The sequence below is a fragment of the Condylostylus longicornis genome, unplaced genomic scaffold (genome assembly GCF_029603195.1).
Source record: "Condylostylus longicornis isolate FDR11 unplaced genomic scaffold, ASM2960319v2 ptg000018l, whole genome shotgun sequence".
Classification (NCBI taxonomy): Eukaryota; Metazoa; Arthropoda; class Insecta; order Diptera; family Dolichopodidae; genus Condylostylus; species Condylostylus longicornis.
Genome location: NW_026577987.1, coordinates 2,267,011 through 2,286,619, shown reverse-complemented (window position 1 = coordinate 2,286,619; position 19,609 = coordinate 2,267,011). Strand labels below are relative to the sequence as shown.

At 24.5% G+C, this 19,609-nt stretch overlaps 4 protein-coding genes across 9 annotated transcripts in view; 2 read left to right on the top strand and 2 right to left on the bottom strand.

Moving 5' to 3' along the window:
* LOC129606456 (polycomb protein Asx) overlaps positions 1–1,272 on the bottom strand; it is a 40,206-nt gene extending 38,934 nt beyond the window's left edge. For all 4 annotated transcript variants that reach the window (XM_055516794.1, XM_055516795.1, XM_055516793.1 and 1 more), the window contains exon 1: positions 575–1,272. The gene's annotated coding sequence lies outside the window, so the exon portion shown is untranslated. The remainder of the gene's footprint in view (positions 1–574) is intronic.
* Positions 1,273–3,036: 1,764 nt separating this feature from the next.
* LOC129606411 (COP9 signalosome complex subunit 9) lies at positions 3,037–3,534 on the top strand. Its single transcript, XM_055516734.1, has 2 exons — positions 3,037–3,187; positions 3,239–3,534. The coding sequence occupies exons 1-2, from the start codon at positions 3,125–3,127 to the stop codon at positions 3,395–3,397; spliced, it is 222 nt and encodes a 73-aa protein (XP_055372709.1). The 5' UTR covers positions 3,037–3,124; the 3' UTR covers positions 3,398–3,534.
* A 1,387-nt stretch (positions 3,535–4,921) lies between these two features.
* LOC129606385 (F-box/SPRY domain-containing protein 1) lies at positions 4,922–6,796 on the bottom strand. The gene is made up of 3 exons (XM_055516692.1): positions 5,914–6,796; positions 5,769–5,859; positions 4,922–5,716 (listed from the first exon to the last, which is right to left on the bottom strand). Exons 1-3 carry the CDS (start codon positions 6,496–6,498, stop codon positions 5,622–5,624), a joined length of 771 nt encoding a protein of 256 aa, XP_055372667.1. The 5' UTR covers positions 6,499–6,796; the 3' UTR covers positions 4,922–5,621.
* A 3,131-nt stretch (positions 6,797–9,927) lies between these two features.
* Positions 9,928–16,247, top strand: LOC129606271 (transcription factor Dp). Of its 3 annotated transcripts, none has more exons than XM_055516500.1 (10): positions 9,928–10,109; positions 10,351–10,473; positions 13,906–14,018; positions 14,087–14,147; positions 14,222–14,292; positions 14,404–14,483; positions 14,538–15,080; positions 15,133–15,215; positions 15,291–15,374; positions 15,448–16,247. In XM_055516500.1, exons 2-10 carry the CDS (start codon positions 10,425–10,427, stop codon positions 15,603–15,605), a joined length of 1,242 nt encoding a protein of 413 aa, XP_055372475.1. In that variant the 5' UTR covers positions 9,928–10,109; positions 10,351–10,424; the 3' UTR covers positions 15,606–16,247. The 3 variants fall into 3 exon arrangements, with proteins under 3 accessions (XP_055372475.1, XP_055372477.1, XP_055372476.1); XM_055516502.1 differs by having other exon boundaries at positions 9,928–10,473; positions 15,448–15,558; positions 15,653–16,247; XM_055516501.1 differs by having other exon boundaries at positions 9,928–10,473; positions 14,541–15,080.
* Positions 16,248–19,609: the final 3,362 nt, after the last annotated feature.

Sequence of the window (19,609 nt, the reverse complement as noted above, 5' to 3'; positions counted from 1 at the left end):
AAAAATTCAATAAAACAATTGATAAAAAAAGAATGAATTAATTTTTTTATATATTGAGTACAAAATAAAATATAGTGTTTTAATTAACCTAGTTAATGTTGAGAAATCTAAGTAGAAAATGAAGTAACTAAGTTTTTAACGATTCAGTTTAGAGTCAAAAATTATATGTAAGTATGTATTTTCTTTTGATATAACAAAAACAAGAATATATTATTTTCTGAAATTTTTTAATTTTCATTAGTAGCTTGTTTCTTATGTGATTTAGTTTAGAAATAAATTGTTTTAAGCTTTCGAAATTATAAATTCGAAGTACGTTATCCTACACCGGGGAATTCCACAATCAACATATGTAATAAGGAATAAAATTGTATGTAGAAGTTATCAACCGTAAAGATTTTAAAATGTTTAAAATAACCAGAACAAAAAAAAATCCGGGAAAATGTTTGAACACGCAATCCACCAAACATTACTATGAATATTTAATAATTACGCAGCCTTTAGTAATTTTGGAATAAAAACCTTTAAGCTGACAACACTAACACACTACTTGGACCTTTTGTTTTTGTTGTATTACCATTTATTAGAGTGTAAAATCCTTTGTCATTTTAGTTTGAAAATTCCTCTTTTATTTTTAGAGAACTTTACTTTCGCACTCTTGTTTCCACAAACACTTTTAAAAGATGAATAGTTTGTTTATATAGTTACTTTTTTTTTTACTTTTAATTTTTTTTCTTTAACTTGTTTTCTATGTGTAAGTAAACGTCATTATGTCACATAAAGCCGTGTTTTGTTATAGAAAAAAACTGAATTTGTTCTACACCACGTAAAATATTCCGCCATGTTTGATTGCCTGTAAATGTGTTGAACTGTATGCTAAAATAGTGATGTTAATTATTTTCAATTTTTTTAATTTACTTATTTCTCAAGCTTTGTGCGAACTCTTTTTCTTTCTAAATTTACTACCCTTTCCCTTTTTAATTAACTGATGTTTAAGATGTTAAATTGCTTTAAATACACATTGCACTTTAATCGTAAAATATGACAGACTTTTCCAATATTAGAATTTTATTATAAAAATGTTTTACACAATGTTTTAATATTGGAACAAGTTGACTTGTTTAGTTTTTTATTTCACATTTTATTCCTTTTACGTCACTTCGTATTAGAATAAAACTTATATAAAGTTGAAAAAAACATAGTCTTTTTTCCAAAATAAATAAAGTTCACTTTTAGGTTTTATAAAACATTATCTTCAATTTAATTTCTATAATATTTTGTAAATTTATTTTACACTAATTTAGTAAATTTATCAATTTTTTTTTCGAGTGAATTGCTTGGATTCCTCCAAACGCAAGAAGAACGAAATAACTACTTTTACCCTATAAACATGAAGTCCAAAGTAATAGCTGCTTGATTAAATAATCAACATAAAATCCATAAATGGAAACGTTCAGAAATTAATATATTGAAAATATAAATGGTTACCTTACCATATTAATTATTGTATAAATTGTACTTATTTTAAACCGTTTCTATTAGTTTTATATTTTTTAATTCAACAGAGCAAAACGCTTATAAATATATGTGCATATGTTTGTTCTAATTTTTATTGAGGAATTACGAAACGAGGATTAAAAATTAACTTCAAATTACTCAACTAAAATTTTTTGATATCTCATTTTATTTGCGACGGTTCTAAATGCTAATGCGCTACCCTGAAAGTTTTAAATTATTAAAAATGATTACTTTATCAAATCTGTTAATTATTTTTTATGGAAATTATGCAAAAAAATTTTGCAGAAAAATTACCACAAAAATAACCAAGAAAGTAACCAAGTAATGTGGAAAAAAACATGAGTTAAATTCACATTTTTAGCTTTGTTATATGTTAGGTAAATACATACATATATATCTGTAACTCTGGAATTTTAATAGCAAAACAATCAATACTGAGTACTTAAGCGATTGTTAATATTAATATTCTGTTTTTTAAAAACAATTTAATATTTCATTGTAAAAGATCGAATGATCTCGACTCTTTCAACTTGTATTTAGATTTTAATAAATTTTTAAACTTTAAATCTAAAAAACCTATTCGGCTTCCTATTTAATTAATATGTGCATAACATCAAATTTTCTTTTCGAAAATTCCATATAATATGTACATATTCACAAATGACATTTTCTACCAGATTGTAAAACATGAAAATATAAAATAATCGGAAAACAAAATTTATTTGATTTCAGGTTTAGTGCACTGCATTTCACTCGATTTCAGTTTTGGTGCACTGCTTTTCACTCGATTTCGAAGTTTTCGAAATTACATATTCATATGTCAAAGAATTAGCTAAAATGAAATTTTGTTAAAGTTAAAAGTATAAATTTAGGTTAAAGTCCCTAAAATTTTCGTATATCGGCTTTGTTTATGATGATATTTTTGTTATGTCAAGATCAAAGGAGCAAAAAGCTCCCACACCAATATCTTTATTGGTTTCTATAAATTAGAAGTATAATCTCCGGCTGCTTTTTGCTCATATGATCTCCCATAAAATATAAATTATTTATATGAAAAACAAAATTTAGCTATGAAAACTGATCTCATTTTTTAATTTTTTATAATTACTCATTCTTGTATAACCCATAAAAAATTTACCTTAAAATCGAAAAATTTTATAAAAATATTGAAACTCTTGAAACTAATTTATGACAAACTTGAATAGAAATGTTATTTTTGAGAAAAAAAATTCCTTGCCATTTTGTTTTTATAGTGTGCTGGAAAATTTTACCATGTTCTTTTCCATATGAAAGCTCTTAATTCCTCTTTATATATTCTTAATTTCACCATTAAAAACGCGTCATACAGCTAAACTAATTGACGGAAAGATTTTTAACGAATTTCACTTATTACGTGTTTGCACTTGGCAACCTACAAGTAGAAAAGTTCATTTGGCAAAGGAAAAAATTTTATCAGCTGGAACAACTGATTGTCAGATTTGACAATTTTGATTGTTAGATTTAGACCACAAAAATTAACAGGATCAAATTTAACAGTAGAAGAAACATTTTATTTGTAACAATTTTTTCATCAAAGTATATCAAAACGGATAACCAATTAGGAATCGACATGAAACCGCAAGTCGTAGATGAAATGTTCCCCGAGGGAGCAGGTTTTATGGATTTGGACGAGGTAAATTTATAGTAAATTTAATAAATTGTGATTGTATTAGAAACTTTTTAGGCTGGTGGTTCATCAGGACTATTAGATTTAGCAGCAAATGAGAAACATGTTCATGCAGATTTTTATAATGATTTTGAAGACATATTCGATGAAGATGAAGAAGTAGAACAAGGTAACAATAGCAATAATTCAGGTGTTGGATCAAATAATCCACAATAAAAAGAGCAGTTCAAAAATTTTGTTTATAATTATTTTCAATTATTAAAACTTGTTAGTGAATAAAAACACAAATGTGTATGTGCGTACATATGTATGTAATTGATAAAAAAAATGAATAAATATTTTACATAACTTAATGAATATGTGTCATATAATTGGGAATATTAATTTGTATTTTGTTTGGGATTCTTTCGAGTGCTGGATGAAAAACTATCTGAAATTTGCAAATGAGCAATAGGTCGAGGATACATTCCCTTTTTGTTTTGCAAAAGGTAACTCCTTAATGTGCAATAAGCAATGTCAAAAAATTTTATTTGCATGTTTGTGCATTTTAATTTATTCGTTTAAGGATTAAAGCCTAGCTTTGATAAGTCGAATTTACTCTTTATTTGATTGTTTGGTATTGACCGAAAAAAGAGAAAATAATGACTCTAACTTTATAAAAATCAAATTTGTTGATGAATTAATAATATAGCAAAGTGAGATATTCATAATATTGCTCCCGTATTATAAATTTTGTTACATATTATATTTTAATATGATTATTTTTAAAAGAGGTCGTTACTCTTGGAATGTGCACATTAGTGCCCTGAGAGGCATTTCAACGCAAATTGTACATTTTTGTTGTGCTGCATCTAGACGAACTGTAGCGACTCTTTATTTATTGGTGAGGTCAAATCAAACAAAATATGTAAATAACTTTTCCGTTTATATTAAACTAAAATTAATCACCCACATATGTACTTAAGTATGTATATACATATTTAAGTACATATCATGTATGTAGCCATAAAAATAAGATTTTAAAGATAAAAAGAATTAAAGAATTCTAAAATATGATCAATAAGAATACGTATTTAAAATAATTTTTTTGTATTTGAAAAATTATAACAGTGAAAAATATTATTAAAAACATAATTACATATTTCTTTACTCATTTTTTCCATCTTTTGTTACAAGTGCATAGATTCATGCAGTAGTATGTAAGTACATGAAATACAAATTTAATTTATTAATAATGATTTCATTTGCTGAAGTTACATTATTCATATACATATTTAGTAAGAGTTTATTGATATTCAACATTTTAATATTTTATGTAGTTTTATTTAGTGATGAAAATATTTATTGAACTTTTCTCAACAACTTCACACAAATTTTCTTTTGTTTAAATTAAATATGAAAGGAACGATATGTAAGATTTTAAAAAAATTTATACATACTTAAAGTAGGTAATATTTTGAAAAATAAATTTTTAAAAGGAACTGAAAATAAGTAAGCTCATATTTTTTTTGAAAATTTGTTTTAATTAAATAATATTTTAATAAGTCGTTTTGAGTTTATTTATGAAAAAGTGAGCTAATTTGGTATTAGCATTTTAAAATTCCGAAAACTAAAATTTAATAAAAATTAAAATTCAATGTGAATGAAAATTGATTTCTATTTATTTATTTAAAATTTCAGACAAATTTTTTTAAATTATATGTATTTGAATGAAACTAAAATAGAAAAATTTAAGCTAAGCCATGAATTACACTTACGTAAGTATACTTTAACAAAAGGAAAATTCATATAACAACAAAAGTAGGTATTTAACAAATTGCATACAAAACAAAAATTGTACAAAAAAAAAATAATACAAAAAAAAAAAAAATTTCTACTACAGGTTCCTATGCTTATTACTAATATTAATTTATTGGTTAAGTAGAGGTACTGGAATATAACTTATATAAGAATGCTATATATTTATGTTAAAAGGTTCCGTGCTAGCTTCTTTAAAGTTTAACATCATAAATAATTATTTCATTATTTCTGTAAATAATTTCACCATCTCAGTAATATTATAAATAAGTTATAATTTTGACTAGTTTTTTAATTAAAGTATAGAACACTATTTTTATCATTTTGAAGAAAATAATTTAAAAAATAATCCTTTTAAACTAAAATAGTAATGAATAAAATTTGCAATAAAACAAATAGTATTGCACAGAATACAGTTTCAAATGTATGTATATATGAATATAGAACTTTTGTTATCTAATTACTTAAATTACTTAATTTTACTTAATATAATTATTAAATAATATATCTATTCTCCTAAAAATTGATTTTAGATATTTTAAATCAAGTTTATAGAAATCTTACATTTTACTGTTATAAAACTTTATTTTATGACTAGATTTAATAACGATTAATATGCGTTGAATTTGTATTAAATTAAAAATTAACCATCCAGTGGAGGACCTAGATATATCATTGATACTTCTGTATTACCATAGACTGCCGACACAGTTGGATAAAATGTTTTAGGTGGTAAACCTAAAATAAAATTTAAAAACTTTGATTTTAAAATATTTATGAAAATTTTTACCTCTAAATGCAACGCCTAAAAATTCTGAATTCTTTTCAAATGACAACGTGTTGTCATCACAGTCTAATACTACTCTTATTCTTTCACCCACCTAAAAATAATAATATACATTATTAAAACTTTACAAGTGAGTAGAAAGAATTACTTGATATTTGGGCGCATTGTTTAGTAACGGATAGTTGCCTTGTGCATCTCCATTATGCAATAAGTGATTATCAACTAAATTCCAACCCCAACTTTGATCATCGGATCCTAATAAAGCAACATATCCATGGCATTGTAATGAAGCTTCTCGTGTCGATATGCCAATTACAGCTACCGTACCTAATGGACCTTCCCAAATTACTTCCCAAGCATGTCTGCCCTGCGTGAATCCCATTTTTCCCCTTGCAGCATCTGTACTTTGGGCAACTGGATTTCTATGTAATGTAAAACCATTTGGTCTAATAAAAACATTGCGAGAACAATCAATAGGATTCCACGCATAATAAAATGCCCTAAGTTTTGCTTTGTATGTTGGCACCGATGATAACAAATCGGATTTAAAAGCGTCTTCTGATAATTTTTTTAAGCAGTGCATTCGCCAAACATCATTATTTTCATCATTTAAAAAATTATACCACCTTTTACAGACCAGTGAACAATTACCCAAATCTGCTAAATCTAGATATGAAAATATATTCTCAAGAATATTATCTGGTAAAAAAGACGCAAAAGTTCTTTCATTCATTTCAAGACTGAACTACTTATAACATTAAGTATTGATACCAAATCGATGAGCCTTTTTTTGCTGAAAATCGATATTTTAAGTACTTTGATGTTTCTTTCTATATAAAATTTTTAATTGAAGTAGAAAACCATTTTAAAGATTTATTTAAAAAGTCCTGCATAACAATACACATACAGTAGAAAGTTGCTTAAATTTTGAAATTAACACAAAGTTTCACAATTCAATTTTGATTTAGATTTGTTTTGAAAGCAGACAACAAAATACAAGAAAAAAATTGGCTCGTTTGCTGTTTTTATAGTTTGTTTTTCTTTTTATTGTTGTGTATTAATTTTGACAGTATTATTCAGCAAATGGTGCGCTATCTTGTGGTGAACGGGTAATGTTAATCAGCTGATTTTTTGTTTATTTTTAAAATGACAGTATGGGTATCAGCTGTATGTAAACAAAAAAAAATTAAGAGAAGGCAGCACTAGTGCAAGAAACTGATTTATAATAATAAACCGTTATATGTAAATTCCTTAGTACACTTTTGAAATTTATGTACATGCATCTAATGTCTTTCGCAAATTACTTTTGTATCGAGTACGTATAAATTCAATATTGCTTCTGTGGAATAAATTTACCACAAAACGAAATGTGAGCAATTCATATAAGACCAATATTGCTCGTTCAATATTGCTCTTGTAAAATAAATCTACACCAAAATGAAATGTGAATGGGAAAAATGTTGGAATTTGTTACGTCCACTATGATAAAATGACACCTGTTCCAGTTTGATTTACTGTAGTCTTCGTCAACCATTTTAATGTTATAAAGTCTATATAAAATATTCCTAAGTCTTATAAAATATAAGTCTATACTTACTTATAAACAACTATGCAACCTTAAATTTTTTATTCATAGCTTCTTATTGGAAATGTCATTTGCAAAAGCATTAAGAAAATACGTATAAATCACAAATTCCAAACTTCAGGTATTAACACTTTTCTTAAGTTTTTGGTAATTGTCACACAAATTTTATTGTTTCTTTCCCTATTGACGTAGTTTTAAAAATTCCACCCTGTAAAAATATGAACCAAATTAAAAATTGGTCAAAAATATATTTTTTGCAAAAGGTAGAAAAAAGTAGTATGGAGACAGAATTAACTTTTAACTCAGTTAACTTATTAAGAAATAATAAGTTTTGTTTTTTTTTCACCAAAAATTGTTATGTATTTAATTTTTAATGTTGCATGAACTTTGACACATACTTTAATGTTGTCAAAATTTAATTAAATTATTTAAAAACTTTTCTCGAATCTTACTTTTAAAAATACATAGAAATTAAAATTTTACTGAATTATATTTTAATTTTTGTTTCGTAAAAGAAGAGCTCTTATTTTAATGGGCGTATACGGCAACGGCTACATTCGACATCGACAGTCGCAGATTTTCAGTAAATTGAATATTTGTCGCTGCAACATGTGCTGGTAATTGAATAAGAAACGTCATTTTTAATTTTGAAATAAAAATGGCAAGGAAAACGGTCACTATGTTATAAATTCAAAAGCAAAATTAAAAACAAAAACAAACATTTTATATTTATGTTCTTGGTTAAGTTACTGTCGCTAACAATATAAGTAAAAACAGTTTTTAGATTGTTTTCGATTAAAATAATGTCGCTATCTACGTAAGCTATCTTGTGGCATTTTCTCTACATTTCGCCGTTGCAGTGTCGCAGAAATGTTAACAGCGCATTGTACATGCACAAGACAGATATTTGAATAATGAGTTATTTTTAGTTTTGTCTTAGCGACGTGAATTTTAAGATCAGGCATTTCGCCAAAAAAGTGAATTTTGACAAAGATGAATACGCCAGTTCCTGATACGCGGGCGCCGCGAACCGCAAAAGGTCTTATGTAATTTAAATTCTCAAATAGAAAAAAATAAATTTGCGATGTCAAATAAAATTTTCATGAAAATTGAAATTAATATTTTTATACCTTGTCCAAAGCATGTTATTCAAGAATACGAGTAACATGTTATTATATCAATTTGTGATAGAATTTTAATACCTATTAGAAAGTTTCTTTGGTGTTCATTTTGAAATTAAACCAGATAGAATACATCTAAAACGCTAACAGAATTTAGAAAATATCGATGAATCTTTGTGAGTTATTATATTATGTATGGTTGAGTTATTATGAGTTTTGTGAAATTATGCACTGAAAAAATTTGAAATATGTATTATGCTGAAACTACTGTTATTACATTCAAGCCGTACTGTGTATAAAATTAAGATTAAATTTACTAAAAAATAAAAATAAATATATAAGTAATCTGCATACAAAAAATTTAATTAAAAAAATGAACATGAAATTATTAAACTACGTATGTACATAGTTATAAAAGTTACAAAGTTTTTTTCAAACAGTCAATTGACATGTGTAAACAATTAAAAATTGGTAAGATAGAGTGAAATAGTTTCGGTAAATTTTATTGATTATCAAAAAGGTAGATCATTTCTTAAAATCTCATAGGAGTTCAAAGTTTTTAAAGAAAAATATTTTTATTTTTAAATTAATAATCTTTTGTAACCTTGTCTTAAAATTAATAACTTTTGTAATCTTTGTTCTTAGATATAAATATAAATATTAATCATGGAAAATTAAATACCTACAAATATTATAAATAAATTTATCCACATAAATATATGTACATACTTACATGTATTATCATTTTTTAAACAGACGAAATATTATCTATTTCTTTAATTTTCTCTCTTTCTTGTAGCTGCAATTGCATATAAAAGAATTGCTCAACTTGCATTGTCAAAAATCAAGAAAATTAAATTAGTTTACTAAACGTTTTTTTATAATACTTAAGATATTAAACCTAATTCTATTTCTGAACAAGGCTAAATATTTGTTTTTAGTTTTAGTTTTTGAGGATATTTATGAGTTCCTATAATTTTTTTAACTATTCATATTCACGATTATAGTACAAAATAACTGTTCATATGTATAATTAATGTATTTTTAACTGTTCATATGTATAATTATAGTACAAAATAAACAGTTTTGTAAGATTTATTACATTTTCCGACATATAAAACCCTGTGCCAACTAACTATGATAAAAAAAAAATAAATAAAAAATAATAAATAATGTTAGCGACTTCAGATGCAATTTTTTAGTCAAATTGGAAGGGGCTGTTTTTTGCAATTTAATACCAACATAATCTAATAAAAACAACTAGATATAAATTTTTTATAAATGAAATTTTAGTTTCTTGTTTCAAAAGTAAATTATACCGTTATTTAAAAGTGTTTCATATATTACTGTTTCCTGTTATTTCAGCTCCCTCTTTATATGATTGACTATACTTTGACATTTGACCGCAACGCAAAAACTCGATTCTGGCGCCATATCAGCTGTCAAATCGCGACAACACAAGAACTAAAAGTTTTCTTATAATTCAATAGTAAATGAACAGAAATTCCATTGATTTGATTTAAAAAAAAATATAATAGAAATAACATTATAATTATAAAATTATAATATAGTGTAAATTTATTACCTTATATATTATTTTGAATAATTAATATGAAATTTTAAGGAGTTTTTCTAAAGGTATTTAGACAAAAGAAATGTGGTTATTTCAATAACTAAATTGGAAAAAAATCGCCATTTTACATTTTGGGATCGCGCGTACCTCAAAAAGACGGCCAAATATTAAATTGAAAATAATTTTATAATTTTAATTTTTTTCATTTTGAAAGATAAACAAAACTTTTAAAAAATAATATATTAAGTATTGTTTATAATTTAATTGTACTGTTTTAAATTTCTTGTATTGGAAATTGATGTAAAGATATATGGACAAATTGGGTCGAGTTTCGTCTTTAAAATCGTGAAAAAAACTGGTGGTAGTAGGTGAATGAAGAAATGGCGCATTCAGGAACAGAAATTGATTATTTAGTTCGAAATGAGCATGGTAAGAATATATTAATTTTAATTAAATATATTAATTAAAATATGTACACACATATATACAGCTTCATAAAAAATTAAGTATGTGTGTAAAAGAAAAACAATTTTAATTGCGTTTTAAAAGCACCGATAGTAATACTTAAGAGAGCAGCGTTGGCCTCTGAAAACATTTTGAGGATTTTTTGTTTTTTTTTTTTTATTGCATATGTGTATTTCAATCGTACAATGAAGACCTCATGCCAAGGACGCAAAAATAAATGAACTATATGTTCATACTGAATTGCTTGCAAGATTTCGCAAGAGCTGTTTTTTTTTTTTCCAGATTACTCTTAGTATTTACCTATACTTGTTATAATGAACATCTTCACTGATAAGTGATAATATTGATACCAGAAATATTTTTATTAAATTTAAATTTATAATTATGATCATTAAAAAAATTTAGTTAGAGTAATATCGATACAATTTTTACTTAAATATTTGTTTACTTAAGAATTATGCATTTTTTTGGGCAATTCGTACTTGATTGATTTCCAAATGTGTACCTACCTACGTGTGCATACTCTACAATATTGGCAATGTTATGCTATATTAAAATAATTGCACTAATATAAGGTAAAGGTTTACTTCTTTATATTATAAGTGCTTTTTAACGAAATACCATTACTTACATACCTACTCACTGTAAAAATATTAGTATTAAAATAAAGGTTCCTAATAATTTTCAAAAATTTATTCATACCTATATTAATATTTACCTGCATGCATATGTGTACACATTAATCAGTTGTTTATATAGACACAAAAACTTCTACAAATTGTCAAATTGATTACAATATTAACAAATAATGTGTCAGAGATATTCTTAATATTCCCACATTTGCATAAAATTATAAAGTTTCATAAAACATACCATTGATCACGTTCACTAAAATATCAACATAGAAATTTTCAAAGAAAATTGAATTTGCCAAGTGAGTACACAGCTTCAGAAAATCTTACACTGACGTTTTTTCATTTATTCATTTATAATATTTTTAGGGAAGAATAACTGTGTTTATTACCGTCAGTATTGTGCCATAATTTTTTTTAATATAATTTTTCCTCGATTATAAATCCTTTCTCATTATGTTTAAGGACTAAAAAAAAATGGTAAAAATATTTTTGTGACATAGCTCTTATACCTAAATCCTTGATTGAAAAAGGATGTGTAACTCCTTAGCATTGTCCAATGATTTTTTTTAGAATTTCTTCCGAAATTTTAAGTATTTTAATTTGGAAATTATTAAGTTTCTAGTATTGCAAATTTTAAAGTTTTATTTAAATAATCAAATTTTAAATTTAAAAAATTATTTAAATTTTAAATTTTCAAATTTTTAATTATTGCTATTAAGTAGTACTAACCATATTTGTCGTAGTCTTCTATATCAATATTGTTTTTATGAATGTTCTGAATTTTATCAAAAGACTCGTGTGTTGTCGTTGTTTACATACCTATGTAACTGATATTTTCATTAAAATAGTTGATCAATTTATTTTATTAAAAATCTTTATAAAACTTTTAATAAAAACCTAAAATATAATTAAATATGTAATTACTGTGGGGCTTTACACCTCAACGCGGTTCCCTAAGAGTAAGAGTTCCTCGCTTGCATTTTTATTGAAAATATGTAAATCCATGATATGTGAGATTTTATCTTACATGCAGGGATCTATTTGAACAAAAACAATAGAATAGAGCTCATTTTTTTTTTGATTTTACATGGGTTAGTTATAATAACTAACAAATTTTTAGAAGCAAATTATTGTATCATAAATATGTATGTATTAATAAGCGATTTCCTATCCTTGCTGAATAAAAAGAACAGCAGTTATTTACTTATTGTGTTTAATTGGGTAAATAACTATTATATGTATTTCATTCAGTTTTATTTTTTTTCTCATTAATTTAATTTTTTTAAATTATTCTTTAAATGTACAGAAACAAACTTTTAAATTACATTTTTTAATAGGAAAACATGTTACGAGAAATCATATTTTATGAAAGTTTGTTTTTAAAAAACGTTTTTCTTTTCTTTGAGTCAATGTAATAGTTTTTCTGAAGTAGGATTCTATTACCTTAAGGGGAGTTTATAAACATGTTTTTCATGACTCCCTTTAATTTGTAGAAAAATGAATTTTTGAAACTTTAACATTAAAACTTCAAACATAAAAAATTTAAGCAGCAAGAAATGTTAATAAAGAAAATGTTAGGGAAATTTATAAATTAGCTCTATGTATAAAGTGTAAAATTTATACTTTAAGGAAATCTTTCACAAAAAAATTCACAAAATTAATGATTTATTTCAATTTTTTGATGAGAATATTTCATAAAAAATTTAAATTATTGATAATTTTATATTAATGAGCAGTAAAGAATAAACAATTATCAATTGAAATTTAAAACTACTTTTTGGCGTATGTACATAAATATTTCAATTCAATTCAATTCAATTTATAAGTGGAAGTAATAAGATGTATCAAACTTTTGATTATAAATATTTTAACTAAATTTATTTAAAAATATTTATCCGATTAAAGTGTAGATAAATATAAAGATTTAGTTTGAGCGGCAAATGTAGGATCTGATGGTGTTTCTCTCTTTTTACTCCAATGTCATTTTCAGGTGAACATATTTTCATATTGCATACTTCATTTTTTATTTTTACAAGTAGGTAATATTTTAAGGAAAATTAAAAATCTTGAAAAATGAACAAATTTATTTAAAATAGGTTTCAGATGGGGTACTTTACATGACATTTTATCTATTTTTCCATTGGCCTTTTGGATACTTCTCCTTTTTTATTACCAAGTTCAAACAATAAGATTTTTAAATATGTGTGCAAAAAAATTTCAGAAATTTTAGAGTTGCAGCTTGCACATTTATTTTTGAATATATTTAAGTGACTTACAGTGCAAATGATGAAAAAAACTGAGAAAAAAATTTTTGTTTGCATAAGAAATAAATGTTTTGCTTGTTTACAATATACCATAATCACCTGTTAGACACGATAAAGTAGTCTATCCCATGACGTCACCTTAAAAATCTGTTTTTCAAAGTCGTTAAAGTAAAAAATAATTTAGATTGGTTTAGGTGATATTTTAAAGTTGGTAAATAAATTGTTTGATTTCCATAGTATTTTAAAATAAAAAAAGTTGAATTTAGTGTAGAGATAGCTGAAAACAAATAATAGGGCATCTAAAAAATAGATACAAACTAAGTTTTAATTAGCAACATCATTTTAATTGCTAATAAATGATTAATAATTACAATTTATTATATTGTTAACACTATGTATATGTATATACGTATATATGTAGGCATGTTAAAAAATTTTATTACACAAACACAATTTTATTTCAAAAATAAAGAATTTGAAATATTTTTTATTTTAAGGAAAACTTATCAAAGTCATACATCATACAAATATAAAACAAGAACAAAATTCAATAGGTTCCACAGATATGTATAGCCAGTATTCCGATTCAGGAGTTTACAATGAACATACGGTACATATATTGCTTAAAACTTTGTTTTTTATGTTGATTTCGGTTTTTTTTATTTCGGTGTACCTTAGGATTTATTAGGTGAATCAAATTATGTAAGAGTACAAAATTATAACTTTCAACAAGCAACAAGTGAGTAAAAGCTACTTTCCAACATTACCAAGAAAATTTAATACAAAAAACTAAATGTAATTGTGTTTTTTCAGATTCAGGATATTCGGTTGTGCCACAGACAACAAGCTCAGGACGTACTATTAAGCAAACTAGTGCAAGTATGGTAAGTTGGAAGAAAAGAAATTCAAAGAACTGTTTTTCCAAAAACAAATTTTCAAATTCAAGTTTTAATAAAAAATACTGCCAATTTTACTAAAATGTATTTTTATTTTAGGCAATGAAATCAAATGAGGCGAAAGTGAATAAATATGTAGCAAATAATAGTAGTCATACACAAACCAGTAAATCAAAACCGTAAGTCTTTTATTACATAAAGTTACATGTTTTAATTCATTTTAATTTGAAAAGTAGTACAGTACAAAGTTCAGTTTCAAGACGCCGTAAACCTGATAAAGTTGGAAGAGGCCTAAGGCATTTTTCAAATAAAGTTTGTGAAAAAGTTCGCGCAAAAGGTACAACAACATACAATGAAGTGGCCGATGAATTAGTCAATGAAGAAGTCCAAAATCAAGTGACTTATGATGCAGTCAATTGTGATCAGAAGAATATAAGACGACGTGTATATGATGCCTTGAATGTTTTAATGGCTATGAACATTATTTCAAAGGATAAAAAAGAAATACGCTGGATTGGTTTGCCTACAAATTCTGTCCAACAATGCAGAAATTTGGAAAAGGAAAATCAAAAACGTAGAGAACGAATAGAAAGAAAACATCAACAGCTTAGGGAACTCTTACTGCAAAAAGTGCAATTTCAAAGTTTAGTTGAAAGAAACAAAGAGGCTGAAAGACAAGGCTTCATACCGGCTTCAAATTCATCAATTCAGTTGCCATTTATTATTGTAAATACGCACAAAAATACTAAAATAAATTGTAGTATTTCACATGATAAGTAAGTTATCATATAAATGAAAGCTTTGATTTCATTTTAATTTTCATTTAAGATCTGAATATCATTTTGAGTTTAACGATAAATTTGAAATTCACGATGATGTAGAAGTGCTGAAGCATATGGGCTTAGGGTTAGGTACTTAATATAACACTTTATTTATGACCTTTTTTTTTAGCCGCTCAGATTATTTCAAAAATTTATTGCTTTTAGGTCTCGATAAGGGTGAGTGCACATATGAAGATGTTGAAAAAGCTAAAAGCATGGTACCGAAAAAATTTGAACAATATATCGAAGGTAAATAGAAATAACATAATAAATCAATCAAAAGAAAATTGAAACCTTTTTTTTTCATAAAACTAATTTTCAGCTTATGGTTGCGGTCGAGATGTTGATCTAATTGCGGAAGACTGTTCCTATATGGAAGAAAATTCTCAACAAGCTTTGTCAACACGGACAATAGATCAGTCTTCAGAACAAGGTGAATATGATGAGGATTTGATCTCAGAGTCTAGTGAAATTGAATAAACTTTTATAATTTTATCCACAAAATTATTAATTTGTACTTTTTTTAGATTAAAAAAAGAAATGATTTTTTTTTAGTACTAGTTCTTTGTTAATTTAGAAGTTCGAAAATCTTACTCAATTGAATTACAACATCAATAAAAATTAAACTTGCAAGTTGATATAAATATCAAAAACTATTTAACACCACTATTTAATTTTTTAATAAGCAAGTGTTTATTGTACTTTTCTAGATCTATACAAAATAATATGAATAACAATACAGGTATATTAAATATAAATGAAAAAATAATATACATACTTTACTATTTATGTTGAACATTTAATTCTTTCATAAGAAGCTTTTGTCTTTTTTAAAATTATAAATAGTTACAAACTTAATTTAGACAATGAATTTAAAATCAAAGCGCTTTCAACAATATCGGCAATAAAAAATTGCAAACTCATAGAAAACACATATTATTTTTATACATATTTTTCAACATTATTTTATTGGAGAACATCTTCGAGAGTTATGTATATTAAAATTATATAAGTACCGAATAGATTTTTATTAAAACAAAATAAGTAAATTATTTAACTTGATTTTCGATACAGGTTTATTTTAATAACATTTAATTACGTTAGACCGTGGAATGCATGTCATATCCTAATTTTCTTCAGTTTCTAAAAAACTTAAAAGAATATTTTCGAAGTCCTATGTTCAATTTCTAAATTTATTTCTTTGAACTAAAGTACATTTCACATTTTATGTTAATGGCATTTATATCATAGAGATTTTTATATAACACTAAAATAAATTAGATTACGGTTTAGTTCTCAATTTGAGTTTAAATGCTTGAATGCTACTTTAAAAGTAAAATTAAAAAAAAATTTGTTATAAACCAGTTTTTGGTATAAGTTTTCTGAAAACTGAAAAAATGGATTTAGTTTTTGCTATAAGTTTTCTGAAAACAAATAATGGCTTTGTTATTTTAAAATTTAAACCTACTAATTCCATTGCGTACATACGACGCAATGAGTTAATTAAGAAGAACTAAGATTTGTTGTAACATCGTTTTAAATGATGTAGACCAATGATTATAATGTTGTCTGCACCTTATTGAGTATCTCAACAATTAAGTTTAGGTAAGAAAAGGATTTACATACATAACGTGTTAATCCTTTTTCTTAATTTTATAATTCAAATTTTAAATTTTGTTTTTGAAACAACACTTATGTACCTATGTATGTATCTCACTTGCTAACATGTATTCTGTTTTTTTTTTTTTTTATGATTTATCTTTGATATTTTTTATTGTATAAAAACTACATATATAAAAATCGTAATGTAAAAGATAAAATTATTTTCTATAATAAACTAACTGCTTTACATTACATGTTATATATTATTTTGTATTATGAATAAATGTTTTTATACTGAATAGACATACATATACATATGTATTAGAGAAGCAACAGAAGTATTGAGTACCTTCGTTACTGATTTTCTTTAATTTTTTTTTTTGGGATCAAAATTTTGCCAAAAACATTCTCGATAATAATAATTATTGAGAGAAAATTATAAAAAATTGTATACCAAAAATGTAATATATATTTGATTTTTTGTTCTAATATTCATTTGGTTTCGATTGTAAATTAGTGTTTTAAATTTTAAAACTATTAAAAATATTTTGTTTAAATATCAATAGTTGAATAATGTTTTACTTGTATACTTGAAGTATTTATGTATGTATAGGGTTTGTGTATTTCTTTTCGTTAAGGCAGTAGTGTCAGAATAAATCGTACAGATAAATTTTAATCTTTTTTTTTAATTCACAAAAAATATTTTTTTTTTCAAAAATCTTGTAATCATGAGATAAAAAAAAGTTTTGAATTTAAAAGGTTGTAGAATAATCGTAATATGTATTTGTAAAATTTGAAAAATTTTTTATTTTTGCTTGAGGAATGGAATTTTTCATTTGAATTTGAATTTAAAAAAATTTTAACACAATTTAACAATTCATTAGATATTTAGAACTGTCACTTGCATTTTGGTTCAAAAATGATGCTTAACTTCCCTTTAGCACGATTTGTTTCCTTTTTTTTAGATTTTTTAACTGAAATAGCTACAGAGTAAAATAATTGAATTGATAATAAAGTTATAAGATTAATGTTTATTTAAAACAATATGTACATACATATTTTATGTTGGCTTTGTCAAATTGAGTAAGGTGTAACAGCGGCCATTTTAATAATGAAATAAAAACATGAATCATGTTAAAAAGCCTATAAAAAAACGCAAATTAGAAATATTTCTATTCCGCCTGTTTATGTTTTACTTTCATTAAAATAATTAAAGATTTAAAACCAAAACGAACAAAAATTTGAAAATATAAAAATAGTAATGTCATTTAACTTTAAGGATATAAAATTATGTAGTACCTTAAAATTGACAACTAAAATGTAAAATAAAAACAATAACTACATATTTGCTTTAATTTTCGCTCAAATTTTAAATCTACATTTATATGTACATATATCGAAAATTGAAGTAAAAATTAAGTATTTTGCTAAAATTTTGTACATTTTTTTTTCTTGTTAATCATAGAAACATATGTATGTATGTACTCTATTGCAGTAGAATAATAAGATTTAACGTATAAAATAACATTAGTTATGTCTTCTTGTCAATGTGGGAGTGTATATACATATTTTACCTTTTATATATATATATATATATATATCATATATTTTATATATATATATATATATATATCATATATTTTATATATATATATATATATATCATATATTTTATATATATATATATATATATATCTATAAGGCCATCAAGCTGAAACTATTTTCCGAAATCGAAAAAAACTAAAAAAGCAATTCTTTAACTCTCACTTTATTAAGTATAGTTTTAAAAGTCATCTAGGTTATTATATTTATTTTTTTTGTTCTTTTTTCAATTTCTTTTTAAATTCATTTTATTCAAGAATTTTACTCTGTAATTCAGTACCTTTCCATTTTTAAGACAAGAAAGGTTGTCTGCGCCAAAAATTGCATTTTTTTTGTTTTTAAAGGCGTTTTTCAGATGGAACTTACCAACCAATTTTTTTTAAATTTAAATTTTAAATTTAAAAAAGTATGTAGAATCAGTAGAGCTTAAAATATTGATTAATTTCCTTCACACAAATAAATTCCGACACCCCTTCCATTTAAACTCCATATAAATTTGGAATTTATTTTTGATTTGTTCTCTGAGCTTGATGGCTTGATAGATATATATGGCATTAGTTTTTTTATATCTGTTAGCTTCATGGATGACTAAAACAAGATTTCATATTTGAAATTATTGAGGAACTATGAATAAAAACAAAAATCATACGCCATATTTAATAGTGATAATTGAGAGTACATTTCTCTATTTCATATAATATTTAATTTTTTGGTTTTCTTTGTGCGCATATTATTGACTAATGATTTCTAATAATTTTAAGAAGTTTCTGAGAAATAATTATTGTAAAATAGCTTGAAAATTAAAATAATTTTAACAACTACTTCGAGTGAGGCATTTTAATCAATCGATTAACACTAAATTTCTTTAGCAAATTCGTAGGAAGGTTTCTACAGTTGAAATCTTATTTTAGATTGTTATCTAAAATAATAAAAGTAATTGATTATAATTTTCGCGTAATGTTGAGTTAGAGCACATTTGTGAGGATATAAGCTTTTTAAATTTATTTTAGTGGAAGGCAAATTTTAATTAATTTATAGTCATTTAATTTTTCCAAAATAAATTATAATACTAAATTTTTTGGTGTCGATAAAGAGAAGCTCACTAATATAGTTGCAAGATTTAATTAAAAAAAATAAATGGGTGTTTATGTAAAATCTAAAAATTTTTGCACTATTGTTTTTTATTAGTTTACTTTTTTTTATAAAATAAATTATGTATTGGTTTATTGATATTGTATTTATCATTTATCTAATAAATCTTGGCGCATTTATCATCAATT

Bases quoted from the DNA above. Each gene is read 5' to 3' on its own strand.
- LOC129606411 (XM_055516734.1), top strand. From the start codon at position 3,125: ATGAAACCGCAAGTCGTAGATGAAATGTTCCCCGAGGGAGCAGGTTTT. The intron at 3,188-3,238 runs GTAAATTTATAG...GAAACTTTTTAG, and splicing joins GTTTTATGGATTTGGACGAG to GCTGGTGGTTCATCAGGACT.
- LOC129606385 (XM_055516692.1), bottom strand. From the start codon at position 6,498: ATGAATGAAAGAACTTTTGCGTCTTTTTTACCAGATAATATTCTTGAG. The intron at 5,860-5,913 runs GTAATTCTTTCT...TATTATTTTTAG, and splicing joins ACAATGCGCCCAAATATCAA to GTGGGTGAAAGAATAAGAGT. The intron at 5,717-5,768 runs GTAAAAATTTTC...ATTTTATTTTAG, and splicing joins TTTAGGCGTTGCATTTAGAG to GTTTACCACCTAAAACATTT.
- LOC129606271 (XM_055516500.1), top strand. From the start codon at position 10,425: ATGGCGCATTCAGGAACAGAAATTGATTATTTAGTTCGAAATGAGCAT. The intron at 14,019-14,086 runs GTACATATATTG...GGTGTACCTTAG, and splicing joins GAGTTTACAATGAACATACG to GATTTATTAGGTGAATCAAA. The intron at 14,148-14,221 runs GTGAGTAAAAGC...GTGTTTTTTCAG, and splicing joins TAACTTTCAACAAGCAACAA to ATTCAGGATATTCGGTTGTG.